This window comes from Mustela nivalis, assembly GCF_964662115.1.
Source record: "Mustela nivalis genome assembly, chromosome: 14".
NCBI classification, from domain to species: domain Eukaryota; kingdom Metazoa; phylum Chordata; class Mammalia; order Carnivora; family Mustelidae; genus Mustela; species Mustela nivalis.
In genome coordinates this window covers 80875663-80900573 of record NC_139033.1, presented here as the reverse complement: position 1 = coordinate 80900573, position 24911 = coordinate 80875663, and the positions used below count along the sequence as shown (strand labels likewise).

The window sequence follows — 24911 nt, the reverse complement described above, 5'->3', positions numbered from 1 at the left end:
CCATTCTTAGATAAATACCCTAAAGAAATTCTCACATATGTACAAGGAGAGGTTTGTACAAGAATGTTCATAGCAATATTATGCATGCCAATAAAAACTAGAAACAATGCAAATGGCCATCAACTGCACAAAGTAGGTACATACATATAACAGAATATGCCACGCAACTGAAACTGTATAAACTCCAGTCTCACATGGCTGAAACTCAAAATGATAATTCTCATTAAGAGACATTAAGAACATAAAAAAGGAGGCTATAGACAGGGAGAAAATATTCATGACACATATATCTGATAATAAGCCATACCCAGAATACTCAGAATATAAAGCTAATAAGGAAAAAAGGGGGGGGGTGCCTGGGGGGTGCAGTCGGTTATGTACCTGATTGGTATCAGCTCAGGTTGTGATCTTGGTTAGGGTCCTGAGACTGAGCCTAGGGCTCTGCATTCAGCACAGTCTACTTGGGACTTGTCTTCCTCTCCCTCAGCACCCCCCCACCACTGATTCATGCACACTTGCTCTCTCTCTCTCTCTAAAATAAATATATAAATCTTTTTTTTTTTTAAGTTAAAGTGATTCCAAAAGGCTAAAACTAGAGATGGATAAAGGTATTTCAGACAAATAGAAACAGTAAAAAAGCAGGGGTTGAAATATCGATGTCAACTAAGTTGAATTCTAGCCAAAAAGCATCAGAATTGACAAACCCAGATACTTTGCAATACTGAAAGCTGCAATTTACAATGAATATATGATTGTTTCAAATACCTATGTACTAAAAGACAGAAACACCACCTTTATAAAACAGAAACTACAGGAAATGCACAGAGTCACAGAAAAAATTCACCAATAATTGGAGAACAGGATATACTACTACTTTTAGTACAAATCATAGCAAGTGAATAATAAATAATAAGTAAGGAAATAGAAGACTCCATGGGGTAAATATTATGGATCCACATGGAACTTTACACCCAGAAAACAGAGATTAGCCCTTCTTCTCAAGTGCATGTGAACATGTATAAAAATTATATACTGGGTCACAAAGAAAACATCAGTAAGTTCCATAAAGAAGAAATATTATAAGCACACACTATGACCATAGTGCAGTTATATCAGAAATTAACAATTTAAAAACTAAAATGTGCTCCCAACTAAAAATTTAAAGCCATTTATTATACAACAAATTTTAGGTGAAATGGGAAGTACTTAATCTACTAACTTTAAGAAATGACAATGAAAAGCACTATAAACCAGAATTCATGAGGTATATTTAAAGTTTTGATCAGAGGGAAAGTAGAGACCAATATAACTTATGATTATCATACAAAAATAGTAAATAAAATATTAGCAAACAAAATACAACACCAAATTAAAGAAATAATACAGGATGACCAGTGGAAATGTAAGGTTAGTTGTTGTGTTTTTAAAAAATATTTTATTTATTTATTTGAGAGAGAGAGAGAATGTGTGTGTGAGAGAGAGCAAGCAATAGAGAACATGAGCAGAGGGGGCGAGAGGCAGAGGGACATGGAGAAACAAGCTCCCCACTGAGTAGGAAGGCTGACACCAGGGTTGATCTCAGGACCCTGGGATCAAGACCTGAGCCGAAGGCAGAGGCATAACCCACTGAGCCACCCAGGTGCCCCAATACCCATTTTTTATTAAAACATTTAACCAGGGCACCTAGGTTTTTATTAATAAAACACTTAACCTGGCTCCCCGCTCAGTGGAGAATCTGCTTCTCCCTCACCCTCTGCACTTCCCCATCACTCGTGCTGTCTCTCTCTCAAAATAAATAAATAAAATCTTAAAACAAAACAAAACAAACCCCACCTAACTAAAGAGAAACTACGGGTTTCTTAAAAATTATTAAAATACACACACACACACACACAACCTCCTTCTACAGTCAAAACATTACTTTATGAAGAAATATTGGAGGTATTTTCTCTAAGACCAGAATACCCAGTATCTATACTACTATTCAACACTATACTGAAGATTTAAGCCAATGCAATTAAACAAGAAAAATCAATTAAAGGCATATGACTTGGAAAAGAAAACATTAAATGATCTTCCAGATGACATGATGATATACTTGAGAGCCTTAAATAATCAATGATAAAACAAATTCAAATGTTAAAAAAACAAAACAAAACAAAAAAACCCTTAGTATGGTATGGGAAAAAAACTAACAAAGAGAACTTACTAGCTTCCATATGCACAAATAATAACCAGTTAGAGAAAATTTCTTTCACAATACCAATTAGAAGATAAAATACCTAAGACATTTCTAAACTTTCTCGTGTCAAAAGAGATAAAATTCAAATATCTTTACGATATACAGAAATCTTCAAAATTAAGGAAAGAAAGTCTGAAGACCAAATAGAAAATGGGCAAAGACTTGAATTCACATTCACAAAAAATAAAAATGGCCCTTAAACATATACAAAGATGCTTAACATGACTCATGGGGAAATGCAAAGTAAAACTACATTGACAGGCTTCTGGATCTGGCGAGGATGAAATAAATTTACCATAGTCTCTTTCTCTGGCTGACTATGACTAAAAACTCTAGACAAAGTATAAAAAGCAATTACCTAAAACATCTGAAAAGTGAACAATGACAGACAGATTTTGGAGGCAAGTAAAACCTTGGAGGAGAACTATATGGGGTGAGTTTTCCAATTTTATTCGTATGTCTTGGGGCATTGCCTTGGGGGAGGCCCAGCTTGCATAGCTGCAAGGCAGCAGTAGCTAAAACTTAGATAGACTAGTTTCTGGACAACTTTACAAAGAAAAAGTCTAAAAAATGTGAGAGGAAATCCCTGATGGCTTGTTTTTCTCTTCTCTCTCAGCACTGTCTCGACAAGAATGGGCCCTGGACACAGAACTGTGTGGAAGAAGTGACTCTGAGAGAAACCTCTGTCTTTTTGGCCAAAGGAACCATAAGAAGTGAATCCTGCTGGATGGAGTGTGTGTGCAGAGTTGGGCATGGGGGTGGGGAATGCAGAGAGGAAAGAGCAAAAGAAAAGGGTCTCTTAATTCTGTGAATGAACTCACAAAAGTCCCATGCTCGCTACTGAGTTTCATAAGCCTGGGATAGACCCAAAGGAACCTCTCAAAAGCTTTGAAAATTGAAGAGATTAAAACCATAGGCCAAAAAGGGCAAGACAGAACTTGTGTGGCAATTCTAACTGGCTGACTGCCTGCTAATACAAAACTCAACATTCTCCAGAGGACCCCATGTAACACTCAACCAGAATATGTCTAGGATATAATACAAAGTTATTCAACATACCAAGAACCAGAAAATGAGAGCAGTTCTCAAGGGAAAAGTCAACTTACGGATACCAACTTCGAGACTATTCAAATATTGGGAATATCAGAAAAGGATTCTTTTTTTTTTTTAAGATTTTATTTATATATTTGACAGAGAGACATCACAAGTAGGCAGAGAGGCAGGCAGAGAGAGAGAGAGGAGGAAGCAGGCTCCCCGCTGAGCAGAGAGCCCGATGCGGGACTCGATCCCAGGACCCTGAGATCATGACCTGAGCCGAAGGCAGCGGCTTAACCCACTGAGCCACCCAGGCGCCCCCAGAAAAGGATTCTAAAGCAACTTCTATAATTATGCTCCATGAGGCAAAAGTAAACATACTTGAAATGAACAGAAGGGAAGTTCTCAGCAGAAAAACATAAATCAATTTTTTGAAATTTCAAAACAACAATACAATATCCAAAACAAAAAAAATTCAATAATGGAATGGGAAATGACAAAGGAAAGAGCCAAAGAACATGAAGATTGGTCAACAGAAATTATCTAATATAAAACCAGAAAGAAAAAACATTAAAATAAATAATTAGAGCATCGAGGACTTGTGGAAAAACAATAAAATGTCTGAGATTCGTGTCACTAGAGTCTGGAGAAGAAGAGAAAGAAATGGAGCAGGAAAATTACTTGAATAAATAACTATCTGAAATTCCACAAATTTGGGAAGAGACAAAAATTTATAGATTTAAGATCTCAATGAGCCATAAGCAGGATAAAACCACATTCAAACACAGCATAAGCTGCTGAAAAATAATAAAGAAAAAATCTTGACAGTGATGACACATACGTCGGGAAATAAGAATCTGAATTAGTATGGATTTCTCGTCAGAAACCACAGAAGCCAGCAGACAGTGGAATATCTTTAAATTATTGAAAGAAAAAACCTCTATATTCAGTAAATTCTCTTTGGGGAATGAAGGCAAAAACTGATATTCTCAGATGAAGGAAAACTGAGAGAATATTTGGCAGCAGATGTGGCCCAAAGGGAATATTAAAGGAGGTTCTACAGCTCAAAAATAATGTTAATCAGAAGGAATCATGGAACTTCAAGAAGGCAGAGGAAGAGAAATAGTAAATATCCAGGTAAATATAAAAGACAAATTTTCATCTCTTAAGTGAACATGTATATTGTTAAAATGATAATACTGTCTGGTCAGATTCTTTTTTTTTTTTTTAAGATTTATTTATTTATTTGACATAGAGAGTTCACAAGTAAGCAGAGAGGCAGGCAGAGAGAGAGAGGAGGAAGCAGGCTCCCTGCCGAGCAGAGAGCCCGATGTGGGACTCGATCCCAGGTGTCTGGTCAGATTCTTAATAGACAGCTATCACATGAAGGCAGGAGGGCAAGGGGACCTATATGATTGTAAGGCTTCTATATTTTATATGAAATGAAAAATAATATTAACCCCCCAAAACTGTGAAAGGTTGAGAATGTACACTGCTACCTCTAGAGGAACCACTAAAAACATATAATACAAAAAGAGATACAGCTGAAAAGCCAACAGAAAAATTTCAACAGAGTATTTGAAAATATTTAAATAATTCATAAGAAGACAAGAAAGAAGAGACCAAGGAACCAAAAAATTAAAGGAAAAAGAGAAAACAACAAAATAGTGAACCAAAATAGAGTCACATCAATGCCTACAATAAATGTAAATACTCTTAACATGTTAGTTATTAGATCTAACAATTATAACCTTTTAAAAAAAAAAGACCCAAATGTAAATTATCTGGCAGAAACCCACTTTCAATATAAAACACAGATTAAAAGATGAAAAGAATTACCATACATATAATAAAAGAAAGTTAGTTGGAGAGAATATGTTAATGTCACAGAAAGTATACCTCAAAGAAAGGAACAGTACCAGGGATAAGGACAGAAAATAATAAAAAGTGTCAATTCATCAAAAAGATGTAAGAGTCCTAAATATGTATTCAGCTAACAACAGAACTTCAAAATGCATGAAGGAAAAACTGATAGAACTAAAAAGCAGAAATAAACAAATACATAATTATAGCTAAGACTAAAACTCCTCCTTAGAAATTAGCTGAGTAAGTGGCCAAAAAGTCATACAGATTCCTGATTAATACTATCTATCTACCTGACCTAGCTGACATTAAGAGAATACTCTACCCAACAGAAAAAAACACATTCTTCTCAAATGCACATGGAATATTCATCAAGATAGACCATATCCTGGGTCATAAAACCTTAAAAAATGAAGAAACAAAACATACAAAATATCTTCTCTAACATTATGGAATTAATCTGGAAATCAATAATGGAAAGGTAACTGGAAAATCTCCAAATATTTGGGAAATGAACAATATACTTTGAAATACTCAACTGGTTAAAGAGGTACGTAGTCCCAAGAGAAATTAGGAAATATTTTGCACTTAATAAAAATGAAAAACAAAATAATCAAAATGTGTAGGACACAGTTAAAGTGAGGCATGGAGGAAAAAATATAGCATTAAATGCCTACATTCAGGGTACCTGGCTGGCTCAGTCAGTACAGCATAAGACTCTTGGATCTCAGGGTTGTGAGTTCAAGCCCCATGCTGGGTGTAGAGATTACTTAAAAAAAAAAAAAGAAAAATCTCAAATCAATGATGTAGTCTTTACTTTACCTTAAGAAACTAGAAAAAGAAGTGCAAAATAAGCCCCAAAGCAAGCTAAAGGAAGGAAATTATAAGGATAGAGCAGAAACAAATGAAATAGAGAATAGTAAAACAATGGAGAAAATCAACAAAACCAGAGACTGGTTCTTTAGAAAGATTTACAACATTGATAAATCTCTATCTAAACAGATAGAAGCAAACTATCTTCATGAAAGGATTATCACTCGAGACACAACAAACGTTAAAGAAATGCTATAAACAACCCAATGCACATAAGCTTGACAATTTAGCAGAAATTGAACTGAAGGCCACAAATATTAGAATGGAAAAAATAAAAAAGAACAAAACCAACGTGGAACACGGAATTCTCATACACTGTTCCTAAGGATGCAAAATGGTACAAGCATACTGGAAAACACCTGGGTAGTTTCTTATACAGTGAAATATACATGTATCATATTGCCTGGCAATCCTACCCCTTGATAATTATTGGAGAGAAATGAAAATTTATGTGCAAACAAAAGCCTGTACATGAATGTGTACAGCAGTTCTGTTCATGTTGCTCCCAATGACCATTCACAGGTGAATGGAATACTCTCGAGCAATAAGAAACTATTGAAAAACGCAACAACATGGATGGATCTCCAGAGAATTATGGTGCGTGAAAGGTTACGTACAGTTATATGGCATTCCGGCCCAACTAGGCAGAGAGCACAGGTGGGCGGTGACAAAGGGCCAGGGGTTGTGGGGAGAGGCTGAGTATTGAGGGGGAGCAAGAGGAAGGTTCTGAGATAATGGATCAGCTTCTGGGTTGGGATTGTGGTGGTGCTGGTGCAGACAGGTGTTAAGAGTCACTTGAAGTACATTTCATAGTAATGATCATATTAATAACAGATCTTCACGAGTTCATTCTGATATAATAAAATAATTTTAAAAATAAATGGGGGAGAGTAGACAAATATTGCATGCAGAAAAATTCCCAATCATTTGTGGAGATACTCAGCTCTCAAGGAACCCCTCATGAGGGGCGGCCCATACTGAGTCCTTCCTAAGAGGACAGTCTGGAAAGGAAGAGAAAAGGCTAACTTTACAGAAAGGAAACCTGACAACCACTACCTCAGCCAGGTGACCAAGGCCGACATCAACAGTGATGTCATTTTGACAGTATGTACCATTAATATGTGATGAGATGATGTTTTATCTTTGAGGTCCAGCTCCGGGAACCCACAGCCCCAGTCTAATCATGAGAAAGACACCCACAGCCTAGCTGAGGAACAAACGTTCCACAAAAGACCTGACTGGTACCCCATAAAACGGTCAAAGCTAGAAAAATAGGGGAAGTCTAAGAAACTGTCACAGCCCAGAGGACACTAAGGACACCTGACAACGAAATGTAATGGGATGCCCTGGACGGCATCCTGGGACAGAAAGGGGACATTAGGTAAAAACTCAAGAAATCTGAATAAATGTAGACTTAAGTCAGTAATGATGCACCATTGTCAGTTCACGATTGTGACAGCTGTACCATGCAAATCACATAAAATGTTAATAATAAGAGGAGGACTCGAGCATGCTTCTGTGCACAAAGTAATGTACTGGGCCACTGCTCTCTTGGGATCCCAGAAAGAGTTCTTTTGTCAAGCTAGTCTATAGGAGTTACCACTAACACATTATGAAAACCCAGTTTCCTGCTTAGACTTTTCTGGCTTAGAGACAATTTCTAATTCTACTTAGGCGGCTTTAAAAAGATTCAATGCCAATTTTTAAGGACTTAGCCCACTTAAAATAATTCACCATCCTGTTTTTGCCCCCAGAGAAGCAGATTTAAATTCATCAGTAGTGTTCCTAATAGCTCCCTAATAGCTAAGCAAATTAGCTGATGAGTTTTGTCATAATCGTCATCACCACCATGGTCACCTGGAGAAGCATAGCAGCGTGCCAGGGAAAGGAAGAATGCATCTCCATCAGCCAAACCAGCTCATTCTCTCCTTGAACTACACACCATCCTAGTGGAAGGCTCTGAAGTGGCTGGCTCTCCAGGCTGGCAGGAACAGAAACCCACTTTGTGCTTCCCAGGCTACACCTGGGACCACAAAGATGCTCTCTCGACAGGCCTGTCCTGAGCACTGCTTTGTCACCCTCCCGCCTTCCTGATCAGGACAGACTACATACAGCAAGAGTCCCAGAAGTGGCCCTTAGAAGCCACATCACAGACACAGTGACCTGGGCAGTCCAGTCCAGGTCACTGGGAAACTTTCCAGGGCTGCTGCTTCTCACCATGGGAATGGAGGTTTGACCACTGTCCTCCATGGCCTTTGAAATACAAGGAGTCCCAGGGCAGTCAGCAGGTTCACAAATAGGCATTAGAAACCAGCCTACAACTTAGTAGGACAATCCCTTTCCAAGTTGTCACCCTGTTGCTGACGCCCTGGGGGTCAGTGTCCCGTCCACAGCATTGGCTTACCACTGAAGCCAGGGTGGGGGCAGCCCAGTAAGTGATGCCCAGGCCCCAGAGGGGTGGTCCTGCCATAAGTAAGGCCAAGGGCACAGTCCCTTCCAGACTACGGGGCACCTGGGCGGCTCAGTTAAGCGTCTGACTCTCGATTTCAACTCAGGCCATGATCTCAAAGTTGTGAGATCAAGCTCTGCACTGGGCATGGAGCTTGCTTGAGACTCTCTCCCTCTCCTTCTGCCCTGTCCTCAAAAGCAAAGCAAAACAAAACAAAACCAGAGAGCCTGGACCCGCCCACAACAGCTTTAGAAAGTGTGTCCGGGTGAGACAATGGAAGGAACAAGCCTGGGGGACAGTAAGATCCCTGTCCTGTTACCTGCAGCTCCCAGCCACAAAGAACTGGACACACTCCCCGGGCCAAGGAAAGCACGCTGCACCTCCCTGCTCAGGCCCATGGGCTGCCAGGCACAGGCCCAGCCTGTGCCCACAGCACCCCTCCCCAGCCCCGAGCCAGGGAGGCAGGTTTGCCGGGGGTAACTCAAACTTCACAAAGAAACCATTTCTGGAATGGGGCTCCGTTTGGCGATTCAGAGTCAAAGGCGCACTTCATAGCTCCTTTCCAAACCCCATGCATTGTCAGGGCCCTTTCCTCTTTGAAGCCTCGGTGAGTGATTGAAGCGTCTACTTTCCGAGGGGCAGATAGCACTGGGCCGGTAATCTGACTCTAAGCCCCGGGATAAAGGTAGTTTGTTTCCTCTCAGCCCGTCTGTCAACACCTCCTCAGTAATTAGCCCTAATTATTACCAAGGGCCAGCCTCCCATTCGGTTATTAAATCAGAAATAGTATCGTGGCCGGGCATCTGTCAACGCCTGACTGGCGACCTTGGATTCATTGAATCCTCTGTCAGTATCCCTGGCTTCAAAGATGCAGATCCCAGGGAGGGGTTCCGGGGACGCAGTGCGGCCAGCCCTGCCAGGGAGGGAGGGCTTAGGGGAGGGAAGACAGTGTTCTGAGCAGCCCTGCGCCCCACAGGCCCCATCCCTGCACCTGCCTTCCCCCTGGGCAGCAAGTGTGCACCCCAGCCACAACCATCCCCACCTCTCCTGGTGACTGATGGAACTCTGTGTGTACAGTGCGGTGGGTGGCGGGGGAAAGGGTTATAAAGAACGCCCTCCAGCAGCGCTTACCCTAGGGGACCAAAGGTCAGTCCCAGGCCTGCCTGTCTCCAGCACAGCCATGTCCCAGGAGCAGCAGGCGAAGGTGACCTGAGGCTCCACAGGGCCCTGTGCTGGCTGTTTCTTGAGAGTACAGGGAAAACCACCAAGCCCCGCTGCCAGGAGCCCCCTCTGAGCTTTGAATACAGACAGGGCATCTCCCCAGGGGCCAGAAAGACTGCGAAGCAGATGTGGGGGACAGCTGTTGAAACAATAGGCTTCTGTGGTGGAGTCAAGAGTGCTGCACCCCTGAAGGCCCTTGGGAGACAGACTGACAGCCGCCTCCACCCTCAGCTTGAAGCTTCTCGTTCTGTCCAATAGCAGCGAGTCACTTGCCCCATAACTTGGGAGTCCTGCTCCTGCAAAGCTCACAAGTTCCTGGCTCCTCTGAGGGGGAAGGTGCCCCGTCCCGGCCCCAGGAGCTCCTTGCCTGCAGTAAACCCGGCAGTGTCCCACATGTGTCTAGACATCATCCCGCCAGGTCTGCAGGTACCCCTTCTGGAAGGGCTCCATGGCGTTTGGAGGAGAGGGCAATGGAGGCAAAGTTACAGTCACATCCCCTGGGACGTGGCTCCTCCGTGGGCATCAAGGCCCATGTGGTACAATGGGTGCCCAGGCAGAGGAGAGCACGGCGCTCCCAACCGCATGCCTGCTCTCCCCTGCCACAGCACGGCCAAGTCCCTGCTGGGCGTTCTGCTGGGGCTCCCACGCCAGCCGGGTGAGACTACGCCGGGGCAGCCAGAGTGAGCCTCATAGACAAAGGCACAATGATGTCGGACAAAATGGCAGCTGCAGTGTGTGAGGTGTGGCCATGTGCTCCGCAGCTAGCAGGGGCTTCGGGCTGGGCCGCTGAGGCCAGCAGTTGCAGACTTCTGCTCAGGATGGGGGGGGGGGGCAGGCCAATCTTGCTGACTAAAAGGAAACGCCAGGGAAAGGGGCTGCCGGGTAGCTGAGGCAGGCCGGCTGGGCAGGCAGCACCACTCCATGAACAGGCACCTTAAGATGCAGCTGAGGACGCCCATCTCCCCCAGAGGCAGGTCCAGGGAGCCTGGAAAGATGGCAGGAAGGAAGTCCAGGTCAGGAGCACTTTCAGCTGGCCTGCCCCCACAAACTTCCAGGCAGGGGTGGGAAGCCAGCCAGGCCAGCAGCATTTTTTTCCCCAGTCAACACACGGAAAAGCTCACTGTTTTACAGGAAGTATGACCATTCCCACGTACCAGTGCTGGCCTCTGGGGCCTGCTTCCGCCATGAGATCTAGTCCACGGCAGCCAGCTGCCCAGTGCTGATGACAGCCCCTAGACAACTCTCACCCTGGGCATGGAATGGGCCAATCCCCAGGGGATAGTGCCCAGGCAGCTCCTAGGAACCTGATCTCACTGGGAGAGAGGGTCTGTAACCATGGCGGTGGGGATACACTTTCCGACAGGGATCCATGTGTTTGCTCCTGCGACAGAGGCTACCTGCCTGCTGCCTCCTAGCACATGCAAGGCAGAAATTCTCTCCATTACCCAGGCAGCAAAGGGAGCCTTGCTAAAGTTCAGCAACTTGTGGGGGATGAAGGGGGACAGGGGGCATGGGACGTGATGATAGGGGCCAGGAAGCCATGGTGGAACTCAGGAAGCGGGAACCTGGAGTGGGGTGGGAACACAGGGGCAGAGCTGCACTGGCTCTGGGTTACCCTCCTGCCTGTCACCATCCATGGCTCCCATTTGCACCCTGATTTTCAGGGAGAGGAACATAGGGGTCTTGGTGGTGGGAAGGTTGCCATGTCCTAGAGGACAGTGTACTGGATTGGTTACCTGGCCACCACATGTTTCCTGAATTCCCCTACCCTCTAGGCCCTAACAGGCCTCCCATCTCTCTAACTGTGGCCTTCAGAAAATCTTGGTTTTGGTGCAAAAGTGTCAAGGCGAACAACACTCTGCACTCAGGACCCCATGGGGCACGAGATGCAGCACTCCCAGCACCAGGTGTCCCTGTACCAACCACACAGCACCTGCACATATGGCCGAGTGTGGGCTCACTGTCAGCCCAGGCCCTGTGCTACTTAGGCACACAGGTAGAGAAGAACCTGGAATGCTCCTCTCCACTGTCTGGAGGCCCCTCCCAGCAAGTGGATGAGTACCCAGCACCCACAGGCCCCAGTCCTGGCTGTGCCCCTCCTGAGGCCAGGAGAGAAGGAATGGGCTGCCAAGGGCACCCCGCAGACCAGGGACTTCTTCCGGGCTCACCGTCAACACCCTTGTAACAGAGATCACGTTGTCCACTTACAAATGAGGACACCACAGCCCAAAGAGAAAGTGAGCTCAGGACGCCTGCTGTCTGGCACAGCACAGTGGCCAGCTGATCCACCAACAGGGTGCCCCCAGGATAGGGACTGACCAATGCTGGAGCCGAACAGACACACCACGGTCCACTGTACCATCCTCTCCACTTCTGTTTTTGACATATTTTTATAACTAGCCAAAACAACTGAAAAAAAAAAAGTGTCAGTGAGGAGGAGGGAGAGTTGGGAATATTTCTCTATCAAATAATAAACACTCACTATAAAGCCAGATAATTGGTGGAGGACCAGACCAGAAAGCCAGGCATGTATGAGAAAGATGGCACCATGGGCAGGCTGGGCCTGCTTGGCATCCTTAACCTGGGGTGGGAAGGTCTGCGCCCTGTGGGAAAAGGGTCCTCTACTCTTTAGGGTAGGATAGGTCATGCTGTGGAAAACACAAGTCCCCAAACTCAGCGGCTCCATACCTCAGGGATTCCCACTCCTGTTACAAGTCTGGCACAGGTGGGTAGGGGGCCCTGCCTGTCACTCAGCGATGCTCCAAGGGTGCTCACCATAGCACTGTTGGAAATTGCAAAAATCAAAAACAAGAACTCCATCATGGGCATTATTAGGGGCAAATTGTGTCCACCCCCCCCCCCAATTCACATGTTGAAGTTCTAGCCCCTACCCTTTCAGAATGTGACTCTATTTGGAGAGAGGGCCTCTATAAAAAGGGCATTAAGGTTAAATGAGGTCGTGTGGGTGGCCCTTAATCCAACAGAACTAGTCCCTATAAGAGGAATTAGAACCAACAGGCACAGAGACACAACCATGTGAGGACACAGGGAGAAGATGGCCATCACAAGCCAAGCAGACTGCAGGAGAAACAAGCCTGCTAGCACCTTGATCTTGGGCTTCCAGCCTCCAGAACGGGGAGGAATACATTCTGTCGTTTAAGCCCCACAGCCTTTGTAAACTTGCAGGCATCTTTCCACAGGTACTGATGAAGGCCTGCCCCCACTTTGGCGACAGCTGCCCTGTTGAGTGTCAGGTTCACCTTCTCCATGCTGATGGCCTCACCCTACGGGAGGATTAGCCACTCATCCCTCAGAACTTAGGTGTGGTTTGCCAGCTTCCTTTGGCCACCATCATGGAAAAGGAGTGACAAGTATCACTTGTGGTTCACTGTGGTCTTTACCCTGCCTCTGTGGTTGTGGAGAAGTGTGTCCAGTGAACTTCTGTTGGCATGGTTCCTCTGCCATGGGTGGAGGCCATACCGGTTGGTCTGTGACAGATGAGTAGTGAGACATGGGAGGTTGTGACTACAGCACAGTCTGGCTCATCCTGACTGATGGGACTGGACAATAGCTCTATTTACCTCAGTCTGTGCTATAGGACCTTTGGGCTGTTTCCAGTCTTGCTGTTAATGCGGTGAGTGCCTGCTAGGCACCTGACAGAGCTCAGGCCTTACCCATTTGATCTTCCCACTACCTTATGAGGTCAGGTGACACCAAGGACCATGAGCTTGCAAGTGGAGGCAAGGTGTGACCGAACTCAAGTCCATGCTCTGAAGCCCCACACTGAGGAAGAACAGTGGCCATCTGCATGTAAGCAAGTGGTCAAGGTCTGTGTGCTTAGAAATATTATTGGGGGGGAGGTGCCTGGGTGGTTCAGTGGGTTAAAGTCTCTGCCTTCGGCTCGGGTCATGATCCCAGGGTCCTGGGATTGAGCCCCACATCGGGCTCTCTGCCCAACAGAGAGCCTGCTTCCCCCTCTCTCCCTGCCTATCTCTCTGCCTACGTGTGATCTCCGTCTGTCAAATAAATAAATAAAATCTTAAAAAAAAAAAAGAAATGTTATGGGGGTGATTTGTAGTATCGGATATTCCCACCAATAGCAAAAAAAAAAAAAAAAAAAAGCCTCTTTCTCCATACCTTCAGCAATTCTGGATATTTAGAACTTTGAAAGTTCTGGGATCACAGGCAGGAAAAAGAAAATCACCCATATTTCCCTTTAATCCATCTGGAGTGGAGCCTGGCGCAGAGTGAGGTGGGTATCCAGTTTTACTATTTTCCAGATGGCTAACCAGTTGTTCCAACTCCTTTTACTAAATAATCCATTTCACCCCCATTAATTTGAAACCATACCTTAAGCATGAACCAAATTCCTTCATTTATTTGGCTTTATTTCAAAGTTCTCTATTCTCCTCTGTTCATCCATCCACACCAATTCCAAGTACATTCATTGTTGCAGCTTTATGAAGAGTGTGGTACCTCAGAGGACTGTATCCATGATACTTCTGGTGTTCAATTTTTCCTCGGAGACATGTACTTTAAAAACTCTTCTATTGTGCCCACTATGTCCTAGCTTTAGGAAATAAAATCTCCATGTTATTTCCAAGGCCACGTACGGGACAGGCACAATGATCTGGTAGACAGACCCTAGCACATCAGCCAGACCCTGAGCACAGCCAGCAAACCATGCCAGACTGTCCTGGTCCCAGAAGCAGCCTCCTCTAGCCTCACACCTGTGTGTGAAGAGCCGGGAGTGTTGAATGCCCTGAGGATTCTCTTCCAGTCACTCATGGCAGGGCCTCCTCTTCTGGTTCTGTGCTCCTTCTCTCCGCTCAGAACAGGAAAGCATCTGCCCAAAGACAGGGCACAGCATCAGCTGTCAATAAACCGTCACTCTGCAACACCATATGCACTGCCTATCTGCAAGGCCAGGCCAGAGCCCTCCCCTCCTCTCCTAATGCCACCCTCAAGGGCACCCAGGAACTGGCAACCTTGCCTTTGCCCCTAAGGCCCCACCCTCATTTCTTGTCCTTTGTGATGAGAGCCTAACCACAACCGGACCCATTTTCCAAAGTAAAATATAGGTCATCTGGCCCCTTCACAGGTCCTCTTGGGCCTGCCTCTGGAGAAGTGGCCCTCAGGAGAGGGATGCCAGACTATAAACCAAGCTGGCAGGAGCTGTCTGGGGCCCAAAGGAGGTGGCACTGGGGTCAGAAGGGAAGATGGTGATCTGGAACTTAAAGGGATTCACTTCAGATTCACTAAATGTGGATGAGGAAGGTGCCCTGTGCAGAAGCCAGCACTAGAGGGGATGTCAACTAAGGCACTGGGCCATCAGCCCAGAGAGTAACCCCAGGTTCTACGGTCAGGGATGTCTTACCAGCTCAAAAGATATGGCCAACAATATCAGACCCATTGGCAGGCCAGGGTCTGCCCTGCTATGGGAAACAGTCTGAGCTGGGTCTGGAAAAGGAGGAGGGTCCAGACCTGAGCAATAGCAGTGGCAGGGGGTGGGGGGCAGCCATGTGTCTGGGGCTGGGTTACAATGTGCAGAGATTTCCTACACTTGATCAGAATCAAGGCTGCAATGATTTCTTCTGTTCGATTGCTTGTTTGCTTTTAGGATTCTATCAGCTTCCCACTTATTTCTAAGACTTGCACCTGTTTTGCTTGCAGGACACCAGGGCCATAAAACAGCTCACATATAGGGGCGCCTGGGTGGCTCAGTGGGTTGAGCCACTGCCTTCGGCTCAGGTCATGATCTCAGGGTCCTGGGATCGAGTCCCGCATCGGGCTCTCTGCTCGGCAGGGAGCCTGCTTCCCTCTCTCTCTGCCTGCCTCTCCATCTACTTGTGATTTCTCTCTGTCAAATAAATAAATAAAATCTTTAAAAAAAAAAAAAAAGAAAAAGAAAACAGCTCACACATAAAACCATCTGAAGCCAGAGACTTTAATAGTGACAATTACTAAATACAATAATCCCAGCAGTATCTATTTTACTTAAAAATTTTTACCAGATATTTATTTGCTTCCTAATTTTTCTCTAAAATAACTAGTTTTAGCAGCAGTTCACATTTCCACTTACTTTTACTTCCTACTTTCCAGGAAAGCATTGTTTCCATAACTGTAAAACCAGAGGGATATGACGTTCTTGTCTAATTATCCCTCTGGGTAGGTGCACTGTACCTATCCTGTGTTAAACTTGGCTGAAAGGAGCTTCTGAACTCAGTTCTCATTATTAGAAAATCCATCGTTGTACAGAACAGGTCCTCCTTAATCCCAATCCAATCCTCTGGCCCCTGGGTCTAAAGCTCTGGTTTGCAGCCTGCTGCTGGATTTACTTCCGGCTCTAGGAAGTCAGTTCTCAAAACCACACTCCACCTGCTAAGCCTCCCACTCCCACCTATACAGCCTAACTCCTGCCTTCAACCAGTCCCTTCAATTCTCAAAGCCCCCACCAGAAACCACACCTCCAACACTGACCTCGAGTGCTCGAGGCTAGGACCTACCCTGTTCCCAACAGAAGAGGCAATAGGGCTCCTGCTAACAAAATAAGGGCTCTGCCCGCCGGCACCCACCACGCCACAAGTGGAGCCACGGATTCAACATATGTTTAATGAACACCGAACTGTGTATCAGGAACACAAAGCTGATCGAGATGGAGCTCCTGCCCTAGAGGCTCACAGTCTACCCAGAGATCCAAGTCATTTATAGTGTTAAGGTTCAAGTGCAGAGTGAACAATGTGCAAGAGTGGGCAGGGAGACAGGGAACACTGAAGAGCAGAAAGTGGGAGGGCAACATAGGCAAAGGCACTGAGACAAGAAATTCATGCCAACTTCTGAAGAAAACCAGGTATCACTAGAATGTGGATAAACAAAAGGGAAAAATGAGAATTGAATTGAGACTGGCCAGGAGGCCTGTATCTTACCTTCCTAGCTGGCCAGGGCTGGTGGTAAGCCCAAGGGAAGCATCTTTCTCTGCCATCCAACTTATACTAAATGATCAAAGTGGCTGCTTCCTCCATGCAGCCATCCTTAAATTCCAGCCCAGAGGACAGAGGTCACAGGAGCCAAGATGGGGAAGGCGGCCAAAGTACAGACATCACCCAGGGGCAGATTCACAAGGAGCTGACAGGACAGACCTATTCCTGTCCAGCCAACATTGAACAAAGGGGTCCAGGGAGTGGAACGGCTATAAAGACAGACAAAAATCTGATGAGACTGCTTTTGAAATTGTCCAACCAGTGAAAATGCACCTGAGAACCTACTGGGAGGCAGATTCTGGGCCACTGGGCAAGTCATGAGGATGATGTGCACAGCGAAGAGCCCACTATTCTGTTATAACAGGAAGTGGGGTGGTGAGCGGGACGAGAGGGCTGTTTGTGCTCAGAGGAGAGGCCAAGTGGGTGCACCTCCTACCCAGAAATAAAGCAAGTGGGTAGGGCAAATATCTGGGAAAGCCATCCCGTCCTGTTGGGGGGCTGTGGGCTATGTAGCTATGTAGGCCACTTGGTCACAAGGAGCACTGCTCCACCTGCCTGGGCTGTGTGCAGAACCCAGGGCTGTGGAGTGGGAAATGGGAGAAACTGCTAAGTCTCCTGGGGCTTTTGAGGTGTCCGCCACCCACTGTGGGGTACCTAAGGATGCCTCCTGGTCTACCTCTGTCTCAGAAATCTCCTCCTCTGTCTTCTGGGGGTTCTGGACACCCTGGTGGAACTGGATCTGGCTTCTGGACAGGCAGGTTAGCAGATCCTGAAAGTATAGGAGCAGGTGTAGGGGTCATCTCCCTTGGCTGGGATGGGGCTGGCCCCACGGGACCAGGATCAGTGTTGCATGCAGAGCTAGACAAGGTGGGGGACTCCACAGACCCAAGGCTGTTCTCCTTGGCCCACTGCTGTTCAGGGGAAAGTATTTCTGCGTGTAGAGTTGGAACTACAAACAGCAGGGGTGGCCACAGCAATGGGGCAGCGCCCATGTTGAGTACCAGGCCTCTGAGTACTTAGCTAAGTACTGCCTCACCATAGGCAGCTGTGGGGCCATTGTGGGCTGGCTTGAGGCAGCAGATAGCGGGGCAAGGTGATACAGCATGGTATTCAGTGAAACTGTTTGGGTTTTGAAAAACTTCCTTGAGATCCTGGCAGAAGAGCTCATAATCATCAGGAAGGAGCAGGTCCCTGTTGATGTAGGGGGCTGCCCATGCCTGGCGTCAGTCCATCAGGTGCCCTAGGATCTCCCAAGACACAGGAGAGGTTGTCCTGATAGTGCTCAAAGCAAAAGGACAGATCGGTCCAGAAGCCATGGGGAGCCATCAAAGGTGCATGGGTGTGAGATTGGCACACAGCAGAAGTCCACCCTGGGGGCCATGGGCCAGGCATGCGCAGAGCCGGGGACCCTTCCTTCTGTGGGTTTACCACCAGGAACACTAATGGCCATGCTCTTCTGCACAGTGGTTGTACAAGCACACACACAGGGTCCCCACAGCAGAGCTGCTCAATCCAGGGATCCACTGGAGTGGGGAACGTATGTGACCCCTGGAGAGACCTGGTCCATCTGCTGCCAAGGGTGTGCAATGGCATAACTGGTTCCCACCCAGATGGGATTGTGAGGGTCCTGCCAACACGCCAGCCAAGGGGCATGCTGGGAACGAAGGGGAGTTTCCACACCGACTATTAAGAAGAAGAAGGAAGAAAGAAGAGATGGTGCAGTGGGGAGAGTGGCCGTGACACAACGGGACAAGAGATGGGCTGAAAGGAGTGTGGCAAACCCAGGCACCCCAGGTAACTGCTGAGGGTCAGAGGAGCTGACAGCTGTGGCCTCAGGAGTGCTGAGAAGAGCTGATGGGACTGTCAGACGCAGGCCACCATCCAAGACAATCTGTCCAAAAACAAGGTGCGGAAGAGCAGGAACAAGGCCAAACCAGGTTCACTATGCAGCAGGAGGAATCCCAGGCAAATTCCAGGAACCCAACTAGGAGCTCTGAGTGGAAGGAGAGCCCAGAAGCCAGGCCTGTGAGGTCTGAGAAGGTGGGCAAATACCACCTGTGATGTTTCACGGGCAAGGTGTGATGGCAGATGCTGTCAGTCACAGAAGGAAAGGGGGCCAGATCAGAATCCCCAGGGTTTCCTTGGATGGCATGGCTGGCTGTCACGGAGTTTCAGGAAAATGACAGAAGCAACCTTTTACTGAGTGCTCTATCTGTGCCAAACAATGACCACCTGATGAGGCTGGTACTCTTATCATACCAGAGGCAGAGTGGTGAATGAAGTCATTTGTCTGTGGCCACACACCAACCACCAACCACTCTAAAGACCACAGCTTAACCACCACTCGTCACCATGCTGGTTAGGAACTACCCTTCAATCCACCGAGAAGGAGTCCCTTAGTCACCCCAAACACTGTGACTGTTATGTAAATGTCAAAAGATCCTTTAACATCAAAGCACTAGGAGCTTGACAGGTGCTATCTTTATCCTCAACAGAAGCCTGGGGACCCGCTATTCTCTGTGCATCCGCGTTTTCCAGACTCACCTCACCACTCGGACTATAGCCTGTTGGCAAAGACACCCCACCTTGAACACCACCTCCCTGTGTCCCCATTCCTGTCAACAGCCCAGCATCCACACCCCCAAGTTTAATCCCACTTGCTACATCTTCTTTCACCAGCCCAAAGTCACTCCTGTAAAGGGCCTGGAGAGCAGTGGTCATCAACCCTAAGCAGCCCAAAGAGCCCCAACATGGAAAAGGAGGTTGCAACCAACCTCTTCCAATGCCAGGAGCCCTCTCCCAGGGCTCTCACGCTGCCCAGCTTATAGTGGCCACCTCTTCGGTCTCTCTGCAAAGGAAGGTCCACTCATAGCCACCACAGAACACATTCTGCAATCCCTGCACACAGACCCTAATGCTCCATCAACTCACAACAGGGCACCACGGCCTGCACACACCTTTGGACATAGTTGCCCATGTGTTTATCTCTCCTGTCCCCATCAGAGTGAGATCCTCCAGGGATATACAGCTCTGCTGGGCTTTCTGCTGAGCACCTCCCAGGGCAGCCTGCAGCACTCAAAGCTGCTAGGACCACCAGCACCCATCTTTGCCACCCAAGAATTCTGGAACCTCTCAGGTTCCAGTGGAGGTTCTTCCACCTGAAAACCCTTCCCATCCTAACACAGGAAAAGAATATGCTAGAGCCTGCCAGCAGCAGTGGCCTAAGGGGCAGCACACAAATGCAGTCCACTTGTGAGCCCAGTTCAGTCCCTCATGGAGTTCTGAAAACCAGTGACTGCGAGCCATACCCCAGGTCCTGCCACCAATCAGAGGTTATGTGCCAGACTGCATGGAAAAACCACATCCCATGCTCAGGACAGGTCGTGCACACGACCCAGGTCTCTGTCCTGGATTCCTCCCAGTCCCAAACTCCCATCCCCAATCAGAACCCCAGCTGTTTCCTGCCTGCTCACCAGCATGCCTGTGTGCCCCCTGTAGCCTGAGGGAGAAGAGAAGGTTCCCTTGCTCCAACCAGCCAGGCCTGGTTCAGGCTTTGGGCCTAAACCTTCCTTGGCTATCAGTCTGTTGACCTCTATCCCTTCTCTCCCCACCCTAACACTGAAGGATTTGGGCTCTTCTCCTGGACTGCACAGCGCTTTACTCAAGGAACACGTACCGGGACGCACGCGCATTTGCCTCCACGCAAAGCCCAAAAGCACCGCGAACGCTACAGCATTCTCAGCTCCGAGGTGACCAGGGGCCCCGAGGGTAGAATAACTTGCCTAAGGCCTCACAGCGAGTGGAGGGCAGACCACTGCACCACCCCTCCCGCAAACGTCATGCAGGAAACAGCCGGGATATGAGTTCACAAGTCCCACTGCAAAAAGAAGCCGATCTACCTGAGGCTGCGCGAAGCTTCTGTGAAGAGGGTCCACGGATCTGCGGCTGGAGACTGCGGACCGGTCCCCTCCCGGAGCCAGAGTCCAAGTGCCACCTAAAAAGTGCAGAACAATATCGGCCGCCGTGAGGCTAGGCGGGGCGCGGGGGCGACCTCCGAAGACCGCGGGAACCACCCGAACATGACTCCAGGATCTCCCCAGCCTGCGGCGCGGACCGAGAAACTGAGGCTCGCCGTTCGGAAGGGCAACTGGGACACAGTCCGGGGACTCCGAGCGCTTCTCTGCGGACACGGGCTTAGGAAAGGATGGAGGGGCGGGGCCCCAGACGGCCGCTCCGGTTCCCGCCGCCCCACTGACCCGCAGGGCAGAAGGTGGCTACACCGGTTCGGACTGGCGCTGCGCTCAGAGCCGGAACACGTCGCGCAGCCACGCCCCTTGCGTGCGCGCGGCCGCCCCATACTACCCGCGGTCGCTTCCCAGGAGGGCCGCGCCTGCGCCCTGAGCCTAGGGGCGCAGGGCTGCGCATGCGCTCCCAGGCCTTGCCAGCGCGGCAGTGCGGCGCGGGGGGTCATGGGAGTGCGTTCAACCTGGCGGCGCGAAGTCCGTGGAGCGGGACGGGCAGCTTTCGCGCGCGTGGGGCGGCCAGGGCTGGCGGTGTCCGGGAGGGAGACGGGAAATGCTCTGGGGCTGAGGAACGGATAGCTTGGAGGGAGGGGCCGGACACCCACCCAGCTCCCCCAGAGAAGTTGGAGCCGTTTCCACTGCCCTCCATTAGCTGGGCACTGGGGCGCTACTGAAAGTCGGAAGGGATGCTGGGGACAGAGGGCATCAGGGAGGGTTTGGGCATAGAAGGGCAGCAGCGCTTCCATGTAAAGTGTCTCTCACCACCCAGTGCCTGGTTCTACATAACCTCCGGCCCAGGAGTAAAAGGGCAGGGCAGGACTGGCAGCGAGGAATCCTCACCGGGGTGCCTAGGGGCTGGCAAGCGGGGGCCTGTGGGTTTTCTAGTGGGTGGGTCGAGGCTGGACCGAGAGAGGACAATGAGGGCAGGCTGCCAAGGCCAAGTTTGCTGCCCCAGAGTGGCAAGCCCAGTCAGCACCCAGAGACTTTGCAAAAGCGAGTGGAGCATGAGATTGGGTGCTTCTCGCGTGCACCGCTCCATGTCTCCTCTTCCTGTGCTTAAGGTGAAGAGGTGGGAGAGGGGGCTGGTCCCCCAGCCCAAAGACCAAATGCCCTGTGGGCCAAGGACCTGGATGCCGGCCAGATGTTATTAAAGCCATCAGTGAAGTGGAATTCACTGGAAAAGGATGTTTCTCCAGGCGAGCACACACATAAGAGACCAGCTCCCTCTCTGCCCTGGTCTAGTGACTCCTTTCATGAAACCATCTCTGAAATGTTATCTGCATTTACACCCAAACTCTCTCTCTTTGATCTTTGAAATGTGAATCAAAGATCACATTGTACTTTTACTTGGGTCTGTGGGGCTTTCAGCCGCGTTGGCCAAAAATAATAAAAGTGGCACCCAGCCAGGAAACGCCTCCTTGAAGTGTGAATGAAACTTGTATTTTTCGGTTGTATCTTTCCTAATTGACCTGATAATTTAAACTTCCTGCCTCAAAGGAGAGGGGGAGTTCCCGACAATTTGACTTACCTCAGGCACTAGGCAGCTCAGGCCAACTCAAGGCCGGTCAGCAGAGAGCAGGCAGCAGGCTCCTGTAAAAAAACTAATCCAACCCAGCCAAGCTATCAGAAATCACCTTTTCTTTTAGATTTTATTTGTTTATTTGACAGAGAGAGACACAGCGAGAGATGAAACAAGCAGGGGGAGTGGGAGAGGGAGAAGCAGGCTTTCCTGCCAAGTAGGGAGTCCAATTCGGGGCTCCATCCCAGGACCCTGGGATCATGACCTGACCTGAAGGCAGATGCTTAACAACTGAGCCACCAGGTGCCCCAGAAATCACTCTTTTTTATTCAGATTGCTTTCATTCAGGCCAGCTTCTATGTATAAATATTTTTTAATTGCAATAAAATATACATAACAAAATTTACCTTTTTTTTTCAAAATTTACCTTTAAAAATAAAAGATTTATTTGAGAGCAAGAGAGTGAATAAGAGAGAAAAAGCATGAGAGGGGGATGGGTCAGAGGGAGAGACAGACTCCCTGCTGAGCAAGGAGCTGAAGCCAGACTTGATCCTGGGACTTTAGGATCATGATCTGAGCAAAAGGCAGTTGCCCAACCAACTGAGCCACCCAGGTGCCCCAAAATTTACCCTTTTAAAACCATTTCTAGGTGTACAATTCAGTGGCATTAAGCATATTCACACTGTTGGGCAACCTTCACCATCACCCATCTCCAGAACTTTTTCATCACCTCAGACAGAAACCGTGCCCATTCTAATTCCTGGCTGCTACCTCTGTCCCAGCCTCTGGTAACCTCTATTCCATTTTTTTTTTTTGTTAATTTACTCATTCTAGGCACCTCATATCTAAGCGGAACCATACATTATTTGTCCTTTCACTAACAATAATGTTAAAGAGGTTCGCAGTGTAGCACCTATCAGAATTTTTATTCCTTTATAAGGCTGAATAATATTCAATAATATGTATGTACCACATTTTGCTTATCCATTCAGCTGTTGATGGCCACTTGGTTTGCTTCCATCTTTAGGCTATTGTGACTAATACTGCTATTAACATGGGTGTACAATTATTTATGTGAGTCCTGTTTTCAGGTTTTTTAGGTACATACCTAGTAATGGAATGGCCAAATCACATGGTAAAGCCTATGTTTAACCTTTTGAGAAACTGCCAGACTTTTCCATAGCAGTTGCATCGTCTAATATTCCCACCAGCAATGCACAAGGGTTCCAATTCTTCCACATCCCCACACTTACTCTTTTCTGGGTTGGTTGGTTTGTTTGTGGTTTTTTTTTTTTTTTTTTTTTTTTTTCTTTTTTGATAATAGCCATCCTAGTGGGTGTGAAGAGGTATTGCATGGTTTTAATTTTAGCAATGAGAGAAAGTTTCTGTTCAAGTCCTTTGGTCATTTTTTAATTGAGCTTTTCTTGTTGTTTTGTTGTTGCGTTGTAAGTGTTCTTTGTAGATTTTAGATGTTAATCCCTCATCAGATATAAAATTTGTGAATATTTTCTCTCATTCTGTGGTTTATCTTTTCAGTCTCTTGATGGTTTCCTTTGAGGTACAGAGCTTTTAAATTTTTTTTTAAGATTTTATATATTTAACAGAGAGAGAGATCACAAGTAGGCAGAGAAGGAGGCAGAGAGAGGGGGAAGCAGGCTCCCCATTGAGCAGAGAGCAAGACATGGGGCTCGATCCCAGGACCCCGAGATCATGACCTGATCCAAAGGCAGAGGCTTTAACCTACTGAGCCACCCAGGCGCCCCAAGCTTTTAAATTTTGATAAAGTCAAATTATCCTTTGTTTTCTTTTGTTATTTTGATGTCATATCCAAATTGTTGCCGAATCCAATGTTGTGGAAATTTCCCCCTGTTTTTTTCCTAAGAGTTTTATAGTTCTAACCCTTAAGTTCAGGTCTTTGATCCATTTGAGTTGTTTTTTATATAACTTGGTATTTCGGGGTTTTTTGTTTTTGTTTTTGCTTTGCATGTGGTTATCTAGTTTTCCCAGTATCACTTGTTGAAAAGATTGTCCTTTTCCACATCAAATAGTCTTGGAAGCTTTGTCAAAAATCAACTGACAATATAAACTTTGGTTTATTTCTGAGATTTCTATTTTATTCCATTGATGTCTATGGCTGTCACTATGTCATACAGTCTTGATTATTGTAGCTTCATAATAAGTTTTGAAATCAAGGGCTCCTGGGTGGCCCAGTGGGTTAAAGTCTCTGCCTTCTGCTCAGGTCATGATCTCAGGGTCCTGGGATGGAGCATCACATCAGGCTCTCTGCTGAGCAGGAAGCTTGCTTCCTCCCTCTCTCTCTGCCTGCCTCTCTGCCTACTTGTGATTGTTGTCTGTCAAATAAATAAATAAAATATTTTAAAAATAAGTTTTGAAATCAGGAAGTTTGAGTCTAATTTCACTCCTTTTTTCCAAAATTATTTTGGTTATTGGGGGGTCCTTGAGATTCCATATGAATTTTAGGATGGGTTTCTCTACTTCTGCAAAAAAAAAAAAAAAAAAGAAAAGAAATGCTGTTGGGATTTTGATAGGGATTCCCTTTAGTCTGTATATAACTTGGTATGGTATGGATATTTCAATAATATTAGGTCTTCTAGTCCATGAGTATGGGATATCTTTCCATTTAAGTCTTCTATAATTTCTTTCAGTGATGTTTTGTAGTTCTTAGTGTGCAAGTCTTTTGCTCTTT

General features: G+C 47.0%; 2 protein-coding genes across 27 annotated transcripts in view; both read right to left on the bottom strand.

Moving 5' to 3' along the window:
• GNB1L (G protein subunit beta 1 like) overlaps window positions 1-21103 on the bottom strand; it is a 70013-nt gene extending 48910 nt beyond the window's left edge. For 8 of the 26 annotated variants that reach the window (XM_082697514.1, XM_082697535.1, XM_082697536.1 and 5 more), the window contains exons 1-2: window positions 20920-21016; window positions 20563-20657 (exon numbers count right to left, since the gene is read on the bottom strand). Coding sequence is in view for 11 of the 26 variants with exons in the window: in XM_082697539.1 (XP_082553665.1) it covers window positions 20563-20657; window positions 20778-21020 (338 nt within the window). In the remaining 15 variants the exon portion in view is untranslated. Of the gene's footprint in view, window positions 1-11891; window positions 12088-14033; window positions 14254-16609; window positions 16873-17339; window positions 17433-20562; window positions 20692-20777 lie in introns of those variants that run through there. The other 18 variants (XM_082697539.1, XM_082697516.1, XM_082697515.1 and 15 more) reach the window with 12 other exon arrangements.
• RTL10 (retrotransposon Gag like 10) lies at window positions 17347-18587 on the bottom strand (the record flags this gene model as incomplete). Its single annotated transcript, XM_082698178.1, is given in 10 exon segments — window positions 17347-17669; window positions 17672-17750; window positions 17752-17886; window positions 17890-17913; window positions 17915-17963; window positions 17965-18037; window positions 18040-18076; window positions 18078-18131; window positions 18134-18196; window positions 18198-18587. Coding segments are annotated over 10 exon segments (1227 nt in total), but the record flags the coding sequence as incomplete, so codon positions are not given.
• Window positions 21104-24911: the final 3808 nt, after the last annotated feature.